This window comes from Babylonia areolata, chromosome 16 (genome assembly GCF_041734735.1).
Source record: "Babylonia areolata isolate BAREFJ2019XMU chromosome 16, ASM4173473v1, whole genome shotgun sequence".
Taxonomy (NCBI): domain Eukaryota; kingdom Metazoa; phylum Mollusca; class Gastropoda; order Neogastropoda; family Buccinidae; genus Babylonia; species Babylonia areolata.
The window spans coordinates 9,346,067-9,365,688 of NC_134891.1; the positions used below are offsets into that span (position 1 = coordinate 9,346,067).

General features: G+C 45.1%; 1 protein-coding gene across 1 annotated transcript in view; it reads right to left on the reverse strand.

Moving 5' to 3' along the window:
* Positions 1-7,490: 7,490 nt before the first annotated feature.
* Positions 7,491-19,622, reverse strand: part of LOC143291126 (kynureninase-like) — a 39,335-nt gene continuing 27,203 nt past the window's right edge. The window contains 5 exon segments of the mRNA XM_076600759.1: positions 7,491-11,859; positions 14,625-14,870; positions 15,865-15,929; positions 15,932-15,949; positions 17,829-17,955. Coding sequence (XP_076456874.1) covers positions 11,701-11,859; positions 14,625-14,870; positions 15,865-15,929; positions 15,932-15,949; positions 17,829-17,955 — 615 coding nt within the window. The 3' untranslated portion in view covers positions 7,491-11,700.

Here is a 19,622-nt window from a genome sequence, read left to right on the forward strand (position 1 = left end):
TTCGTTGGGCAGGTCGAGCTCCTCGACCAGTGTTAACACTACAGCCTCGAATAGGTCCTCTGTCAGCACGCAGGTGACCACCACGGTCACTACGGCTTCCTTTTCAGGACCGACGGCAGCTGAGGGACCCCGCTCAGCCCGTGGGAGCCTGCTGGTCCCACCTACCCAGCCCTCGGTCCTAAAAGGAGATGAGTGGGTGTTCGTCCCCTCACAGCACTCGTGGGTCCCTCTGGCGTCCAGGGACGCTCTCTCTGAGAAGGTGTGGCACCCACCATCCCAAGCATGGTTGGACCTACGGTCCACACACTCCCCACCCTCTTCAGGTGTCAAGGACATAACAGAGGAGACCAGGGTCCCTGCTCGGGATCGCCCTAGCTCATCCCGCTGGGCTGACCACAGCCCACAGGACGCCCCCGTGGGTACATCCACTTGGGATGGCACCCAACAGGGGATGGACTGTGAACAAGAAGGACAGCCCCTGTCTTCGGATGAGGACGAACAAGCAGATGAGCACTCTTCGCCCCCATCCCAGTGCGACAGATGGAGCCCACGCCTCCCTAGGGACCAGCCTGAACCAAACTCGGACTTTGCCGAGCTCGAACTGACCCTCCCCAATAGGGTCACACATGCTGAATCAGTCCCTCAGGCAACTTTGTCACCCTTAACCCTCCTACGGTCAGGTGACTCTAACTCCAGAACCACAAGGCGACTCAGAGTGCCAGAAATGGCTCAGGAGTGGCTTAATAAGCCAGCCCGCACCGTCAGGGGTGCTGCTTCCATCCCTCCTCCAGGCAGGGAGTCACTCTCTGCCCCGGGCGCTTTTGCCCCAGGCAAGTTCCTTAAAGATCCCTCCAAGGGAGGAGTGTGGTCCTGGTACACACAGGACCACCCTGCCTACAGGGAAGCAGAGCCCTCCGCGCAGGACAGGATGTTGGTCTCACAGCGCACCACCTTCCCCACCTCAGCTACTCTTCCCTTTAAGACATTTGCAGAGTGGGACAAACTGGCCCGCCGCTGCCTCCTCGAGGTGTCCACGGCTTATACCTTCTTTGACGCGTTCCTCCACAGAGCCAATGAGCTGTGGGAACGACGTCCAGTTCAGCAGGACACGGAGTCTCCTTCCTCTGGCCTGCCTGGCCTCTTCTCAGACCCGAGGTTAAACACTTTTGGCAATCGAGTAGCGTCTGGTCTCACGGCAGCTGCAGACGCAGCTACCAGCCTTCACTTCAATACAGTGCTAGCGCGGCGGGATGCTGTTCTCCGCCTCTCTAACATTCCAGTAGAGGAGAGGGCTGCTCTGCGGTCCATCCCAGCACAGCAGCACTCCCTCTTCGGCCAGTATGCGCCGCATTTTGTCAGCCACAGGGCAGAGACAAACCGGGAGGTGGCCTCATATTTAGCCCAATCCTCCCAGGGGCGCCAGGGTTCTATACCTTTGAAGAGACCCGCCACCAGGGCTCCTCCATATACCTCGCCTCCTAAGCCAAAGCGGCGTGCTCAGAATCAGCGGCAGAGGAACAAACCACCTCATGGCCGTCCAAGCCGTCCGGCCATGCCCAAGGCCAGAAGGCAGCACCCCCAATGACTGGGCCCCGATTCAGCACCGCCAGTCGTTCAGCCCCTCCAAGTAGGAAACTTGTCCCGGCACGCGCATCAGTGGCGTGCTCTGGGACTCAACGACTGGATTGTGTCGGTGCTAGAGTCGGGGTACATGCTCCCTTGGGTGGGGGACCGCCCCCCTCTAAGATCCACTCCTCCTCCTTATGTGCCCAGCTCGATGGAGCAGGAGAGCGTCTTAGAGAAAGAGATATCGCACCTACTCCTCATAGGGGCGATATCTCAACTCTCGGACCCGGGCCCCGGTTTTTACGGCCGGTTGTTCGTGATCCCAAAAGTCTCCGGAGGGTGGAGACCAGTCCTGGACTTGTCCCCCCTCAACAGTTTCCTCCCCAAGATGAAATTCAAAATGGACACACAGGCACAGATTCGGGAGACCATGCAACAGGGAGATTGGGCGACGTCCATCGATCTGAAAGATGCTTATTTCCATATCCTCATCCACCCGGCATCCCGCCGGTACCTGAGGTTCGTGTGGAGGGACAGAGTGTTCCAGTTCTCTGCCCTCCCATTTGGTCTGTCCCTTGCCCCTTTCCTGTTTACCAAGGTGGTGCGGGAATTGGTGTCAATCGTCCGGTCGGAGTCCATTCGGCTCTGTGTGTACCTGGACGACTGGCTTATTCTGGCCCAGTCACAGGCTCTGTGCCAGAGTCATACAGCCAGACTTCTAGACCTGTGCTCCCAACTGGGCTTCATCACGAACCAGGAGAAATGCGATCTGTCCCCGAGCCAGTCCTTCGACTTCTTAGGGATGAGATTCGACACGCGGTCCATGATAGTCTCTCCGACGCCAGATCGGTGGGACCGTCTGGCAGGCCTCCTCAACCACTTGCGCCATTCCTCCCAAGCAACGGCGCGGACACTTTCTTCCCTCCTGGGCATGATGGAGTCCATGGCACCTCTCATCCCTCTGGGCAGGGTTCTCAAGCGCCCTCTTCAGAGGGCACTCAGGCTACGGTGGTCCCAGAGCACTCAGCCATGGGATACCCGGATATGTCTGGGCGAGTGGTTCCTCGAGGTGACATCAGAGTGGTTAACCACCCCTCTTCTGACACAGGGGGTGCCCATAGCCCCACCTACTCTTCAGGTGGCACTATTCACAGACGCCTCCTCCATGGGCTGGGGAGCCCACATGGACTCACTCCATGCAGCAGGGACTTGGTCCCCGGAGGAGCGCCTATGCCACATCAATGTTCTGGAACTGGAGGCAGTTCGCAGGGCTCTCCAGCACTTCATAGCGGAGGCCAAAGGCAAGACCATTCGCTTGTTCACGGACAACACAACAGTCGCTTGTTACGTGAACAAAGGGGGCGGAGCGCACTCGGCAGACCTCTCTCTGCGGACCGAGGCTCTCCTCCGTTGGTGCCACAGCAGGGGCATTGCACTTTCAGCGAGACACATAGCAGGGAAAGACAACATTTTGGCAGATGCTCTCAGCAGGTCCAAGAGTGTCATACACACAGAGTGGACCCTGGACAAGGACACCCTGCAAGGAGTGTGGGAACAGTGGTTCCGGCCGATGGTGGACCTCTTTGCGACAAGGTTCAGCAAGAGACTTCCCACGTACGTCTCTCCAGTCGCCGACCCAGAAGCATGGGCAGTGGACGCTCTCTCTCTAGACTGGAGCAGTCTGATTGCCTACGCGTTTCCTCCCTTTCCAATCCTGTCCAAGGTGATACGGAAAGCCAGGTTGGAACGCCCGCAGATGATCCTCATTGCGCCGAAATGGCCAGCCCAGCCCTGGTTTCCGGTCCTTCAGTCCCTGACACATGTTCCACCACTGGAACTGGAAACCAAACCTCATCTGCTGAGGCAGCCTCGTTCGGGCATTCCTCACTCCAATCCTCAAATGCTCCACCTGCACGCGTGGCTGCTGTGCGGGCGGATCTGTCAGCATCACCATTGAAGTATGGTTTGCATCAGTTTGACATGGTAAGTATATGTAAACACCAAACATGGAGTATAATACAAACTCCTCCTGTTGACAATATTTTTGGTGTCATATACTGTACCATGTCAAACTGATGCAAACTAGGCCTATGGTTTGCTCTGTTTGGCCAAATTTCGCGCGGCTAACAGTGAAAAGACGCCCCTCTTAGTCTGGCCCGCTCTTAGCCAATCAAACGCCTCTAACAGCTATAAGCGCTGAATCATTCCTTTGGCCAAGGCTCTCCACGCCATCTTGTCAGGTTTTCGCTCTGTCTCGTCTAACGCTTTTTTTGGCTATTAAGCGTTTTCATTTGGCCTTATTTTGTTGTATGCGGCTTGCATGTGTATTGTGCTTACATTCTGTGTACTCGTTTCGACTCGGCCCCCTCGATTTCTTCGTATTTTCTACCTCTGAGTCGATCCTGTCTTTCCTTTCTCTGTTGGGGTTCGTATTGTTCGCTGGGTGCTTACGCGCGGTACCATGCCTCGTTTGCCATCCTACGAAGGCAGGGATCATGATGCTGGCAGAGATACTCATCAAGAGACTCTCCCAGGCCCGGAGCTCATGATTTCTCCCGATAGGACCCGCGGCGATGCGTCTGCAGACGCTGATCGCGGAGGGGACGCTCGTCCCGATAAAACGGTCATGAAGGGGACCGGGGGGAAAGGGATTCGAGCGTCACCTCCCGAAGTGTCCCAGCGCGAGGCGGGTGGAAGGGGGAGTAGCATGTCCTCTCTTGGTGGTGGGAACTCGCGGCTGGGTGTGGACTCCCAAGGGGAGGCCGCCCCCCGCCGTTATCCGGGTCCCCACACGGAGACGGCCCTCAGGGGCCCCAGTGCTGTTTCCCCTCCTCCCTCCTCGGTCGACCCCCCTCCCCCACCTCCTCCTGGGGGAGAAAAACAGTTGGTTCCGGGGGGGGGACCTCCACTTAGCCCACCCCGGGCCAAGCCACCCCAGTCTCCCCACGGGAGGGGATTCTGGGCGCCAATATTATTGCTTTTTATCAAGTTCCGTAATGAATGTATTAAAGATGTATGCAACAGCCCATACGTGAGAGAGAATTAAGAGAGTTGTACAAATTTGAATATTACATTTTATTCATAGATGAAGTTTCCATTCGTTTAAATATTCACATGAAAACCATCAGATGTACACAGCAGATCTCATACTGATATTCTGTTACTCATGTCCTGTGATATCTCATATATTCAAGAGAGTCTGTGTACCCAGCTACGATTTGTTGTTGTTTAATTTCAGGCAAATAAATAAGTGTTGTGAAATTTCATGAGTCTTGATAAAAGACGTCCACCCTTTATTCATCTGGTATTAAACAGGTTTGAACCACTGACTTAGAGCCCCCTCCCCTCTCCAAACCCTTCTGAAGACAACACAAGACAAGCAGATTTTTTTTTTTTCAGATCTAAATGGGGTAGGTAAAAGAGGAAACATGAGAGCACATATCAGATTTTAACAGCAAAACTGAAACTGACAAAACAGAAACGACACAAACAAATCATGAAAAACACAAACCCCAAAACAACAACAACAAAAGACGGGATTTTATAAATGGATTCACCGTAGAAAACAGATTTAGTAACTATAAGCCCTACCAAAAAACACCAAGTATGAAGCATAATGTTTTCACCATCTGGCTTTTCCACCTGTGATGTTTGTTGTTGTTTCCCCCCATTGTCATATCCTACAGTCATGCAGGAATGTCGTAGCTGAGAAGTGATGGGCGCAATAGCCAAATGGTTAAAGCGTTGGACTTTCAATATGAGGGTCCCAGGTTCGAATCTTGGTGACGGCGCCTGGTGGGTAAAGGGGGGGAGATTTTTCCGATCTCCCAGGCCAACATATGTGCAGACCTGCTAGTAGTGCCTGTACCCCCTTCATGTGTATACGCAAGCAAAAGATCAAATATGCATGTTAAAGATCCTGTAATCCATGTCAGCGTTCGGTGGGTTATGGAAACAAGAACATACCCAGCATGCACACCCCCGAAAGCAGAGTATGGCTGCCTACATGGTGGGGTAAAAATGGTCGTACACGTAAAAGCCCACTCATGAATATACGAGTGAACATGGGAGTTGCAGCCCATGAATGCAGAAGAAGAAGAAGATACCTGAGAAATATTAACATCTGTTATTACCCTTGTTGAGATCAATGAATGACTTAATATTAAAGCAACAGACAGGAAAAAACAACAAAAAAAAACCCACAAAAACCACCACCACCACCAAAACACCCTGAAGCCTCCAACTTCTGGTCAAGCCATGATAGAACTCTCTTCTTTTGTCGTGTGTGTGTGTGTGTTGACACTACCAGCATATTGCACATGCAGAAATGAATGTGTTCTCTTTTCGTTTTTAGAAAGAAAGAACGAAAAAAACAAACCATAAGTAAAGAAAAAGGAGGAGCAGGGAGGGGTAGAAGCATAAACAACAGACACATGCACTAAAACAAACACACACACACACACACACACACACACACAAGGAAGACCACAGCTGCATTTTTTTCTTCTTGGAAGTTACAGCCAACACAGCCAATCACAGCAAAGAACACAAGTAAAGCCACAGCACCACTTTCAACTCGAAAGATAAAATTCTTTTTGCACAGCAGAACATAAATAATGAACCAACTATTTTCAGACTGGGATGTATATTCAAACAACAGAAACTGAGTAAGCATTGGGTTCTACACACACACACACACACACAAATAATCAGAGCAAAAATATTTGACCAAGACACACATGCACAACTTCAACAATGTTGAGCAATTGTTTTCAAACAAAGTACATTCAATATTTAATCAAGCTTTATATTAAAAAAAAAAAATTCTAATAGGGATAAACATACTTTTGCAAAGCAAACAAAAGAAATTTAATCATACATTCTGAAATCTGGAAAGATTAGTGTATATTTGATATCTTTAGTTTGTTTTTCCTTCCATTGCTAGCTCTGAATTTCTTGCAGAATGAGCATATGCATGCTTACAATGTTTAATTTATTGACAATTTTATACGTGTGTATTTATGTTTGTGCATAAGTATCTTTTAATCATATATTTGAAAATCAGGAAAGATAAGTGTATATTTGATATATATCTTTAGTTCCTTTTTCCTTTCATTGACAGATTCTCAGAATTTAATGCAGAGTGAGCATACAGATGCTTACAATATTTAATTCATAGACATATTTATGCATGTGTGCATGTATGTTACTGCAGAAGTTTCTTCATCCGTTCTAATAAATGGATTTCCAAATTAATAGCCATGAGATGATTTGGATAACCACTTTATGCCAAAATAAAAGATTTCATTGGAAACAATAAAATCTGAAATAATATGTATGCGTACAGGTGCTCTTGCAAGTGTTTTGGAGAGTTCATTACATGCATGTGCCTGTGGATGTGTTGCTGCTTCAACATGACTACCAAAAAACAAACAAACCAAGAAACTTAAAAAGAAAAAAAAAGAAAAAAATTATGAACAAAAAAAAAAAAAAAAAGGACCCTCAGTCAAACAGAAACAATAAAGCTAACTGAGGTGGTGAGCAAAAGCAGTTAAAACATGTTTTACATGTTTGTCTGAGTGTGTAGGTGTGCGTGCCTGAAATCTGATTGAATGACACAGGAAACGAATGATGAGCGCCCAATGGCAGCTGTCAGTCGGCTCTACCCAGGTAGGCAGACTGTTGTGCAAATGACCCCGTGTTTGTACAGCGCTCAGAGCTTGGTCTCCGACCAAGGATAGGCGCTATATAAGTATCCATATCAATCAATCAATCAAAAAACGAGCAAATGATTAAAACTATAATGGTATAAATCAGCATAGTATTTCTGTGCCAAGCTATAAGGATGGGACTGAGAGGAATGAAGCTGCTGGAGCTGCATTTTTTTCTTCTTTTTTTTTTGGGGGGGGGGGGGGGGGGGGGGGAATGTGCAGATGCAAGCAATGCCTTTCCAGGAAGGTGGCCTTTGAGAGTCTACAAGCAACACTGGGGTATGTCTAAGCATGTGGACGTTAGTACAGGCTTGAACCTCTGCTCAGAGGAGCATGCATGCATAGGCATTAGTTTGTATGTGCTTTTGTGTGTGTGTGTGTGTGTGAGCTTGTGTGTACAAGTATTTGAACATACATATGTGAGTGAATTTGTGTGTGTGTGTGCTATTTCTGTAACCTTTGTTTTGAACACTAATCACTTTTCCATGAAAAACAGCCACTTTTCATTCTGGCAGTACTGGAACACAATCTTCACCAGAAAAACAACAACAACAACATTAATAAACCAGTTACATTTTAACATTTATGTCAGTAACATAATCATACGTCACTTCAACTTTCACTAAAATCAGTCCAATGCATTTTTCATCACTTCAGTTCATGTTTCATTTATCAACATTCCTTTTTCACACATACATCAGAACCAACATCTCTTTAAAGTGAACACGTGAAATAAAAGTTTTTCAAAACCACACCAACATCTGTTTAAATGCACAACATTTTTTTTTAAATGTGAAGGCCAAGCGATCACATTAAGAAGAACACAAACCATTATTCTGTGATAATAACAATAACTGCCTGTCAGTATTCTATCTACAGACCAACAAGTCATTAACTCACTCAGTACAGCCAGTCCTCTCTTCTCCTCTACACAAACCCATCGGATGTCCAGTGGGTGTCTGAATGACCCAACCTTTAGCTTCCGTCGTCAGAATTGTGGTATTCTTTGTCAACATTCACCTCTTCAGTATAAGAGCCTTCCGCTTGCAATATTTTGATGATGGTAATTGGGGTGAAACGCTGTTAACATCGTCTCTTTCGCCGTTCGTATGGAGAGAGTTAAACAATCAGAAGGGGGCATTATGTGTTTCAATACTTGATGATACTGTTTACACCAACAAAACAAATCCTCAAGAATCCTGTCTGAACTTGAGATTTAGTTTGGGGAATCAGTCTCCTCTCTTTCTAGGACTGTTCTGTCAAAATCCACATTTGATTCTTCAGTGGATGGACCCAAATATTGCACATCCTGAGGAAAACAAATGCTCCAAAACACAGACCACATCAGTTTTGTCATCTTAACTCTCTCCGGACGAAGGAATGGTCACGCATTCCTACACAAAACGTATTCGGATTCGGACGAAGGAATGGAATAGCATTCTCCGAAAGTAAAATTCAATCATGCGCTGTACACGTGAATTTGTGATTAGCCAAGCAAAGTGCGCTGTTCTGGGTCACTCCACAATCGAACAGTATGATTGGTTAGCCTGGGATGTGTGGCCCGTCTCGCACACACGCTGACAAAGTCACTGACCGGTCGTCTGCTCGCGTGCCAGCCTGTTAGCAAAGCGGGCTCTTCTCAGAATGTTGTGAAGTGAACAAGGCAGTGACGGCAACGTTTTAGGGTTGCCGAAGTACTTGAAATGCTACAAACTGAAGGGTCGGACATTGAAGAGGTGGATGATGACGAAGAAGAAAGTGAATTTAATGCAGAAAGCGACCATGGGTATGGTGATTCGGGGTGAAAAATTGGCAGTATTTTCTACATATGGCAAAACTGTAAAAATAAGATGAAAAATTTGATTTTTTTTAATATGTAATAGCTCAACACGTAATAAACCAGTTCTGAAAGTTTCATTTTCTTACACAGTATTTTGTATTTTTTGTAAATTTTTTTCCAAACCCTTACAAATGGGCCGTCTGTGGGGAAAAGCAAGGGAGAAAACTTGTCGTCCCGAGTGAGTTAAAGGCTACTAACATGATAGAAATTTGAACAAACCATCAATGGAGAGGCTGTGGGAGGATAATGAATACATGAGGTCTGGTATGAGATACAATAGAATCACCAGAACAAACTGCCGTTATTCTCTGAACTACTCAATCTGTATCACACACACACAAAGACCTGTCAGTTGTGTGTACAGCAATATTATTAATGTTATTGCCAGTTATTCAGCTGTTACAACACTGTTCAGCTGTAATCAATGGATTGTTTAAAGCTTCCATAACCTTTTACAGCCATCTGGAACCAGTTGCATTGCTCGGATGGAAGAGCCTAGTATTTGTATTTGTGTTTCTTTTTATCACAACAGATTTCTCTGTGTGAAATCTGGGCTGCTCTCCCCATGGACAGTGCGTTGCTACACTACAGCGCCACCCATTTTTTCCTGCGTGCAGTTTTATTTGTTTTTCCTATCGAAGTGGATTTTTCTACAGAATTTTGACAGGAACAACCCTTTTGTTGCTGTGGGTTCTTTTACATGCACTAAGTGCATGCTGCACACAGGACCTCGGTTTATTGTCTCATCCGAATGACTAGCGTCCAGACCACCACTCAAGGTCTAGTGGTGGGGGAGAAAATATCGACGGCTGAGCCGTGATTCGAACCAGCGCGCTCAGAATCTCTCGCTTCCTAGGCGGACGCATTACCTCTAGGCCATCACTCCACGTAATGGTCGTAACCCACTACTGACTATGTGAAGCATGGAACTGACCAATGGCGTAGTTGGGTCAACATAGGCATTTAGTAGCGTGTAACTGTCAAAAAGTTTGAACCAAGCAATGCGACTGGCACCTGGGCAGTAGATTCATAACAGGTGGAGCCCACTCCTCTCCCTCCACCCTTCTAACCTTCCTCAACCGAAGTCAGGTACCCCTTCACACCTGGGTGGAGTGAGGAAAAATGGGAGGAAAGTGCCTTTCCCCAAGGGACACAGCACCATGCCGAAACAGGGCCTTGAACCCTGACCACTGATGAACACTTGGATCAGACGGCCAACACCGGTCCCAAGGTTGTCATAGCCGAGGGGTGGCAATGGGGACAAGCTCGCATTGTCTATAAAATGCCCCTCACGGCGCGCGTCTCCAACAGCCTCTGACAACTAAGTCCAGCTCCTAGCCTGCTCGTGTGGCTTAGATATAAGCCCGGCGGAACTGCTACTACTGATAGGAGAAGGGGCGAAGGCGGGTTACCTGGCGCCTGAAAACCAGTGCTCTGGGTAGATGGGGCTCATCAGTCTGGGAAGACAGCTCATCTAAGAGAAGAAAAACTCTTGATTTCAAACCTCCACTGCCTTGCGGCCATACCCACTCATAGGAAAGGCTTCGGGAGTCAACCCTGAGGAAAAATCTGGGCAGTTGGAGTCCGTTAGCCTCAGCAGGCAGTCCTTCCAAGAGAAAAACTCCCAAGAGAAAACCCGGCCAACTGTAAACCGTTACCAGAACAGGAGATCACCGAAGACGGCGCCACAGTGGCCTCTCTAAGGGGCGTGATCTAGTCAAAACTGACTGTGCACGCACTCTACGACACATGGCTACGCAGACAACAGAAGGCCAACACGGCGCCTCCCGATCAATAGATTGTTACCGCAATCAAAATTATTCAACTCATGGCACAGATTCTTCGCTGCTTTGCAACAGTGTTGACTTTGCTTTTCCTCTCCCTCTGCAGACTGCGCTCATTGCACCAGACAGACATCTTTTTACCGAGATGCTGAACTCCATTTGTAGAAGTTCACAATCAAATAATTGTGTTTTGTTTTTAATACGTTGCAGTTACCTTTTCTTTTCCTTTCTTTTTTTTTCAGTTTCCTGTCTCTTTTTATTTGGCAGTTTCCACTGACTGTAGCATGAAAACATGACAACAAAATGAGAGGTGAACAAATCGGTTTCTTTATATATATGTGTGCTATGTGTGCGTATATGTTTTCAGCCATGTGTGTTCATGCATGTGTGTGTGTGTATGTGTGCATTCTGTCTGTGTGTGAATACACATGCAAATGTATCTCTCTCTGTAAGCATGCATGCATGTGTGTATGTGTGTGTGTGTGGACACACATCAGGAAATGCAGTATTCCAAGCATGATTACTATGCTACAAAATACAAGCATTCAAAATGCTTGAACTATGATGATAAGTAACTCTTGGTCATGGCATTTGATATTAGTTTTGAGCACGAGAAAACCAACATCATAAAATCCGTAACGAAATTTTTCTTTCCTCATTTCATCCCTGAAGCAAACATCACTGATGCTGAACCTAGCACAAAGTGCATAAACTATTTACTGGTATTCTGAGGACCCCCCCCACCCCCCCGCTCCCCCCCACTCTCTCTCTGTGGCATCCAGCACACAGAATGATCCCGTCAATGGGAGTTTTTGAGTCCAGTTTTTGAGGATTCCGTCAGTTTCTTGGCAGCCTCCAGTGACTGAGCCAGGTATCGCATGAAGCGGTGGACGTCGCGGAACGAGCAGTACATGGGGACCGGAGCGATGCGGATCACGTGGGGGAACCTCTTGTCACACTGTAACCAAGGCAACACAAGTAACCACAGCAACACTATCACAAGTCACAAGTGGCAGAGAAGTCTCTGTGAAACATGCTGTGAGAGAGAGTGGAAATCATCGATCACACCTGCTATGCATTCACTGTCTACACCCTCTCACACATCCGGAAACATGCATGCAGATGCACTCATTCTCCACTTATCATGACTACCGCAAAGAAGTTTGAAAAATAAATCCTGAGAAAAAACACTGCCCACAAAGATATAGTGAAGCCTGCAATGGTGAAGAAAATGAAGAAACCAAGCAGAAGAAAAGGATTAAAAAATCTGTACGACGGGCGCAATAGCCAAGTGGTTAAAGCGTTGGACTTTCAATCTGAGGGTCCCGGGTTTGCATCTCAGTAACAGTGCCTGGTGGGTAAAGGGTGGAGATTTTTCCGATCTCCCAGGTCAACATATGTGCAGACCTGCTAGTGCCCAAACACCCTTCGTGTGTATACACAAGCAGAAGAACAAATACGCATGTTAAAGATCCTGTAATCCATGTCAGCGTTCGGTGGGTTATGGAAACAATAACGTACCCATCAGTACCCATCATTTGAATATTTGGCCAGACCTACCTGATTATAATATTCATGAAGAACCACAGTATTCATGAACAATGCACGAATCACCAATTCACAGACATTCTAAAAAAAAAATCCATTCTGATCGGTACTCTGATTAGGAATCTGCCCAGCAGATGCAATGTAGTGTATATGGATCTGTCCGAGCGCAGTGACGCCTCCTTCAGAAACTGGACCTGAAACACGCACACTCTTTCAACAGTACACAAAACAAAACAAGAGAGGCAAGGCCTTCAAGACTCACTTGTGATACACTTTAAAAAAAAATTCCAAGCTTTTTATGTATTGAGTATAATTTCAAAATGTAATGTTTAAGATGAGAAAGATCAGTTTAAAGCAAATTAAGTCCCCTAGCATTAATTACAGAGTAATTTCCCTTCTTTACTAAGTCCCCTAGCATTAATTACACAGTAATTTCCCTTTTTTACTATCTGCATCAAAACGTTTGCAAAAGAAATAAAACTTCCATGCTTAGCAAAAGAAGTTCCTGTTTGAGCAAAAAAATGATAATAATGACTGCTCTTGTTGTTGGGTCAGAATATCAGATCAAAGTGCCAAGTTTAGAGAATACAAAAAATATAAATATAACAGTAAATGCAGTTTGCATATAATTAGGCTTCATTTTTTATTTTTTTGTGCCCATCCCAGAGGTGCAATATTGTTTTAAACAAGATGACTGGAAAGAATTGAATTTTTCCTATTTTTATGCCTAATTTGGTGTCAACTGACAAAGTACTTGCAGAGAAAATGTCAATGTTAAAGTTTACCACGGACACACAGACACACACACACAGAGACAACCAAACACCGGGTTAAAACATAGACTCACTTTGTTTACACAAGTGAGTCAAAAAACCCCACATACTCCAACTTGCCTCAATCTGGATGATGGGCCCTGATAGAGACCCTACTGTTTAACTCACTCAGTACGGCCAGCCCTCTCTTCTCCTTTACACAGACCCCTCGGATGTCCAGTGGGTGTCTGAATGACCCAACCTTTAGCTTCTGTCGTCAGAATTGTGGTATTCTTTGTCAACATTCACCTCTGCAGTATAAGAGCCTTCCGCTTGCAATATTTTGATGGTGGTAATTGGGGTGAAACGCTGTTAACGTTGTCTTTTTCGCCGTTCGTATGGAGAGAGTTAAAACTGATTGAGACAAAGGAGCCTGATCGGGGCTTTATAAAGTTTTGAATTTTTGGAGTGGCACCTAATTTGCATAATGACATAGTAAGCTAAAAAAAGATTGGCTAAAATCGCGGAATTTTTTTGAAAATTCAGAACTCTATATCTCAATAACTATTTGAGATATTGCTTTGAAATTTGGCGTGGCTTCTTACTTTATTGCACTATTTAATTCTTGCAAATTTCAGTTCATAACTTCTAATATTTTGGGGGGTTTGGGGGGGGGGGAGCACTTTTATTTACTTACCCATACAAATGGGCCACCTGTGGGGGGAAAGTCAGGGGAGCGAACTGATGATATGATGATACAGATACTTATATAGCGCCTATACCTCGGTCGGAGATCAAGCTCTTAAGTGCTTTCCAAACACGGGGTCATTTGCACAACAGGCTGCCTACCTGGGTATAGCCGACTGACGGCTGCCACTGGGCCCTCATCGTTCGTTTCAAGCAGATTTCAGGCACCCACACATACACGCTCAGACAGACAAAACACAAAAGACAGAACTGCCAGATAGTCATAAGTGTCAGACAGACCAAACGACGGGCGCAATAGCCGAGTAGTTAAAGCGTTGGACTTTCAATCTGAGGGTCCCGGGTTCGAATCTCGGTAACGGTGCCTGGTGGGTAAAGGGTGGAGATTTTTCCGATCTCCCAGGTCAACATATGTGCAGACCTGCTAGTGCCTGAACCCCCTTCGTGTGTATACGCAAGCAGAAGAACAAATACGCACATTAAAGATCCTGTAATCCATGTCAGCGTTCGGTGGGTTATGGAAACAAGAACCTACCCAGCATGCACACTCCCAAAAACGGAGTATGACTGCCTACATGGCGGAGTAAAAACGGTCATACACATAAAGTCCCACTCATGTACATACGAGTGAACGTGGGAGTTGCAGCCCACGAACGCAGAAGAAGAAGAAGAAGATGACAGACCGAACTGGCAGGACTCAAGCGAGCTGAAGACTCACCACAACCCCTCTCTTGGACAGCTCGTCAAAGACGCTGTGAATGTCGATGTTGAACACCAGCGACAGCTGGGCCCCGCGCTGTTTGGGGTCCGCAGGAGTGAAGATCTTCACGCTCAGGTGGTCGTAGTCCCCCTCCTCCGCCACCCCCTCCGGGCCTTTGTAGGCGCGCTTGATCAGCAACTCCAGATAGCCCGTCAGAATTCGGGACTTGGCCACCAGCTCTTTCATGCTGGTTTTCTTGAAGACCTGCCGTCAATTTACGGATTGCTTTTATCCATCATCCCCCGACGTGAAGCTAGCTGCTTTGTGGTGCGAAGCACGTTAACGATCTGCGAGAATCGCAGTCGTTCCACGTGTTATGTAAGAGACATGAAAATGCTTCGAGGAGCAAAACACAAAAACGATACATGAGAATCGCAGTCATTCCATTCGTTATGTAAAACACATGAAACGGTTAAATTGTACTGTACTGTACTGTACTGTACTGTACTGTACTCTACTGTATGATATTATTCTTTTGTCACAACAGATTTCTCTGTGTGAAATTTGGCCTGCTTTCCCTAGGAAGAGCACTACTTTGTATTGTATTGTATTGTATTGTATTGTATTGTATTTATTACTCTTTCATCACAACAGATTTCTCTGTGTGAAATTTGGGCTGCTCTCCCCAGAGACAGCGCCACTCTCTATTCTTTTTTTTCTGTGTTTAAGTGTATTTATTTTCCTATCAAAGTGGATTTTACTACAGAATTTTGCCAAGGACAACACTTTTGTTGCCATGGGTTCTTTTACGTGACCAAAGTGCATGCTGCACTTACAAGATAAAGTCTACAGCTATGGTGCCTGATCTGTGTGTGTGTGTGTGTGTGTGTGTGTGTAGTTGGGTGAGAGTATGTGTGTGTGTGTGTGGTTGTGTGTGTGTGTGTGTGTGTGTGGTTGTGTGTGTGTGTGTGTGTGTGTGTGTGTGTGTGGTTGTGTGTGTGTGTGTGTGTGTGTGTGTAAGCATGCATGCATGTGTCTGTCTGTATCTCTATGTGAAGATGTGTGTTTGTGGGTGTGTGTGTGTGTATGTGTATGTGTGTGTGTGCAGACGGGTGCAAGTCTTTGTGCATTTGTGTGTGTGTGTGTGGGAGAAGGGGGCCGGGCGGGGGGGGTGCACGTGCGGGTGTGTGTGTGTGTGTGTGTGTGTGTGCGTGAGTGTGGACGTGTGTGTGCTGTGACCACGTTCAGTGCCACTCACCTCAAAGCTGGCCTGCAGGGGCGCGGCCAGGAAGCCCGGCGGGTTGCTCACGCGGTAACCAAAGGCCCCGGACTCAGCTCCATGACTGGCGCACAGCAAGAAACAGTACAACTTCTGTGGCATTCTATATATTTATTCATCTTTCTTTTTTTTTTTTTTTTTTTTGCGCTTAGAGTTGACTTCATCAAGATTCTGCGCCTTATAAGTATTATTGTTATTAATAGTAGTATTTTTAAAGTATTTATCTATTATTCTATTATTTTTTATTTATTTATTTATCTATTTATTTATTATTTTTATTTATTTATTTTTCTTTATTTTTGTTATTTTATTTTATTTTTTAAAAATTTATTTATATTATTATTATTATTTTTATCATTATTGTCATTTAAAAAAAAATTTAATTATCTTTTTTTTTCTCAAGGCCTGACTAAGCGCGTTGGGTTATGCTGCTGGTCAGGCATCTGCTTGGCAGATGTGGTGTAGCGTATATGGATTTGACTGAACGCAGCGACGCCTCCTTGAGCTACTGATACTGATACTATCTATTTATTTATTTATCTATTTATTTTCAGTTTCATTTACTTCTCTATTCATTTATATATTCATGAATACATCATTTATGTATCCACTTTACTTATTCGTTTATTTATCTATTTATTTCAAATAGTGTTTATTTCTCTATTTATCTGTTTATTCATTTACATATGGATTATTTATGCATCCGTTTACTTATTCGTTTATTCATCTATCTATTTACCTATATATTTATTTATTTCTAAATTATCTGTTCATTTATTCATTCATTCATTTTGTGTGTGTGTGTGTGTGTGTGTGTGTGTGTGTGTGTGTGTGCACTTAGAATTTGACTTCATCAAGATTTTGCACCTTATAAATATTAGTAGTAGTAGTAGTATTTTTATGTATTTATCTATTAATTTTTATTTATTTATTTTATTTATTTATTTTTTATTATTATTATTATTTAAAAAATAGTTGTTGTTATTTTATTTTATTTTATTTCATTTTATTTGATTATTATTTCCCACATGGGGGGTGTGAGGGGGTGGTGGAGGGAGGGAGGGGGTTTTTGAGAAAGAGTGGTCATGAATGTTTCATGCAACTTGTAGTATTTTTCTTTCATGTAAAGTGCCCTGAGCTCTTTGGGAGAAAGGGTGCAATATAAATGTACATTATTATTATTATTATATCATTACCAGTTATCACTGTTGCTTAAAGCCCACGACACACGTGAACACTGCCAGAAATACTGTAGCAGTTAGTTCCTTTAGCTTGGCTTTCATGCATGTCATCTTGGAAACTGGAAACAAATTCTGACCCTCCAGCAATGAATTAACCCGTTTTCCAGCCAGCTGGGGGGGGGGGGGGGGGGGAGAAGCAGTGCTGGAAAAGCAAGCAACAACAAAAAAAAAGTTGATTCTACACAAAAGAGAAGACTGGATAAAAGAGCGGGGAAAAAAAATGAAATCTGAGTGATTTTGTATTTGTATTTGTATTTGTATTTCTTTTTAGCAAAACAGATTTCTCTGTGTGAAATTCGAGTTGCTCTCCCAAGGGAGAGCGCATCGCTATACTACAGCGCCACCCTTTTTTCTTTTTTTAAAATTTTTTTTTCTTTTTTCCTGCATGCAGTTTTATTTGTTTTTTGCCTATCGAAGTGGATTTTTCTGCAGAATTTTGCCAGGAACCACCCTTTTGTTGCCGTGGGTTCTTTTACGTGCACTAAGTGCATGTTGCACATGGGACCTCGGTTTATCATCTCATCGGAATGACTAGCGTCCAGACCACCACTCTATGCTCTAGTGGAAGGGGAGAAAATATCGGTGGCTGAGCTGTGATTCAAACCAGTGCACTCTTGCTTCCTAGGCGGACGCGTTACCTCTAGGCCATCACTCCACATGACAACACTACCACCACCATCACCAACAAGAACAGCGGCTCACCGTTGTCCATGTTGAATCGGGTCGAGTGGCTGTGACCCCACCAGCCCAGGAGCTTGGGAAAGTCGTTGTTCCGATGACGTTCATGGAGGAAAAAACCCGCCATGCCTCCCGCGCCGCTGTTCATGTACTGAACACACATGCACACAGAGACGCATACGCACACACAGAGACACATACGCACACACACACATACAGACACACACACACACGCATGCAGGCACACACACACATACAGACGTACACATACTCATACTATAATTGCATGTTAGTTATACACTTTTTGATAGTTTTCTACCTTTTCCGTTCCCCCCCCCCCCCCCCCCCCCAACTTCCTTTTCTTTTTTTTTAATCGTCTAATATCACTGATAGTGAAAAGACACTAAACTGAAGAATGAACACACTCATACAGACACACACACTCACAAACACAAACACACAGACAAATAATCAATCAATTTTTTTTTTAAATCATTCATGCATGCAAATATTGCATACATTGTTCATTCAGTTATCTCCACTCAGATGTTGAAAAAGAGCAATTCAGTCAGCAGCAGGAAGCATGATGGTACCTTTTCATATGTTGGAAAATAGTGACACACACACACACACACACACACATTTCAAGTTTCAAGGTCTAATTATCCTTTCACTCCTATTGAAGCGGCCTGCCCAACAACGAAAGCCTGCTGTCCGCATGACAGACACCAGGATCCCAAAGATGCTCTTGTATGGCCAGCTGAAGGAAGGCCACCATGAACTTGGAAGACCCTGCAAACGCTTCAAGGACACTTGAAGACAAACCTCAAAGCCTGTGACATAGACATTGCTTCCTGGGAAACTGATGCCCTTGACCGCTCTCGCTGGAGGATGCTGTGCTCTAGTGGCATAAAGATATTTGAAAACAAGAGAACACTGGCCATTAAGGAGAAGTGTGAGCGAAGGAAGCAGGGCTCAATTTCTGGAGACGTTTTCCATTTGAAACACCTGTGGGAAGTACTGTGCATCCAGAATTGGCCTCTTCTCCCATATGAGGACACACCGACAGATAAGCCTGCCTGCCTATTCATCCGTCGGACCGACAGGAGACTCCATCCTACTGGAGTTTGGAGAATTACTGCAAAATGATGTTTTCATGCCCAGAACAAACATTTCCAGATACACAACAATGCCACATAAAAGTTGAGAAAACACAAATGTCTTTTAACTCCAAAAGTGTAGCTAGGCAACATAAGCAAATCTAATCATCTTACCTACAGCTAAAAAGGAAATTTTCCTCCTAAAATTACATTTAAGTAACATACTTACCGTGACCCACTAGTGCAGACTCCGGCAGGGGTCTGATTCCTGTCCTGTGCAAACTACTACCCGCCTATGCAGAGAAAACAGAAAGTAGCTATGGCCGATAACCTCCCGTAGTAGGTTACCTCCCCACTGCATCCCTGACTAGCGCCCTCTATTTATGCCTCCTTTGAGCAGATTACAAAAATCAAAAACCGATTTTGAAGACAAACATTTTTTTGGAACATATCTATGACACATACACACACACACAATAGCCTCTACAATTTTTTCCTAATCTACACCCATTTTCACTGAAAATTCTCTGGCAGAGGCCTTGGATCAGGAGATATATTTCCCTGGTGATGAATGGGTTAACCTTAAACTCGGGTGGTAGATTTCACTGCAGAGCCCCAGTCACTGATAAAACAACATACAATTTCTGGTTTGTTTTTTTCAGTATCAGAGAGCCAAAATGGACATTTTCTTCCTAAAATTACGTTTAAGTAACATACT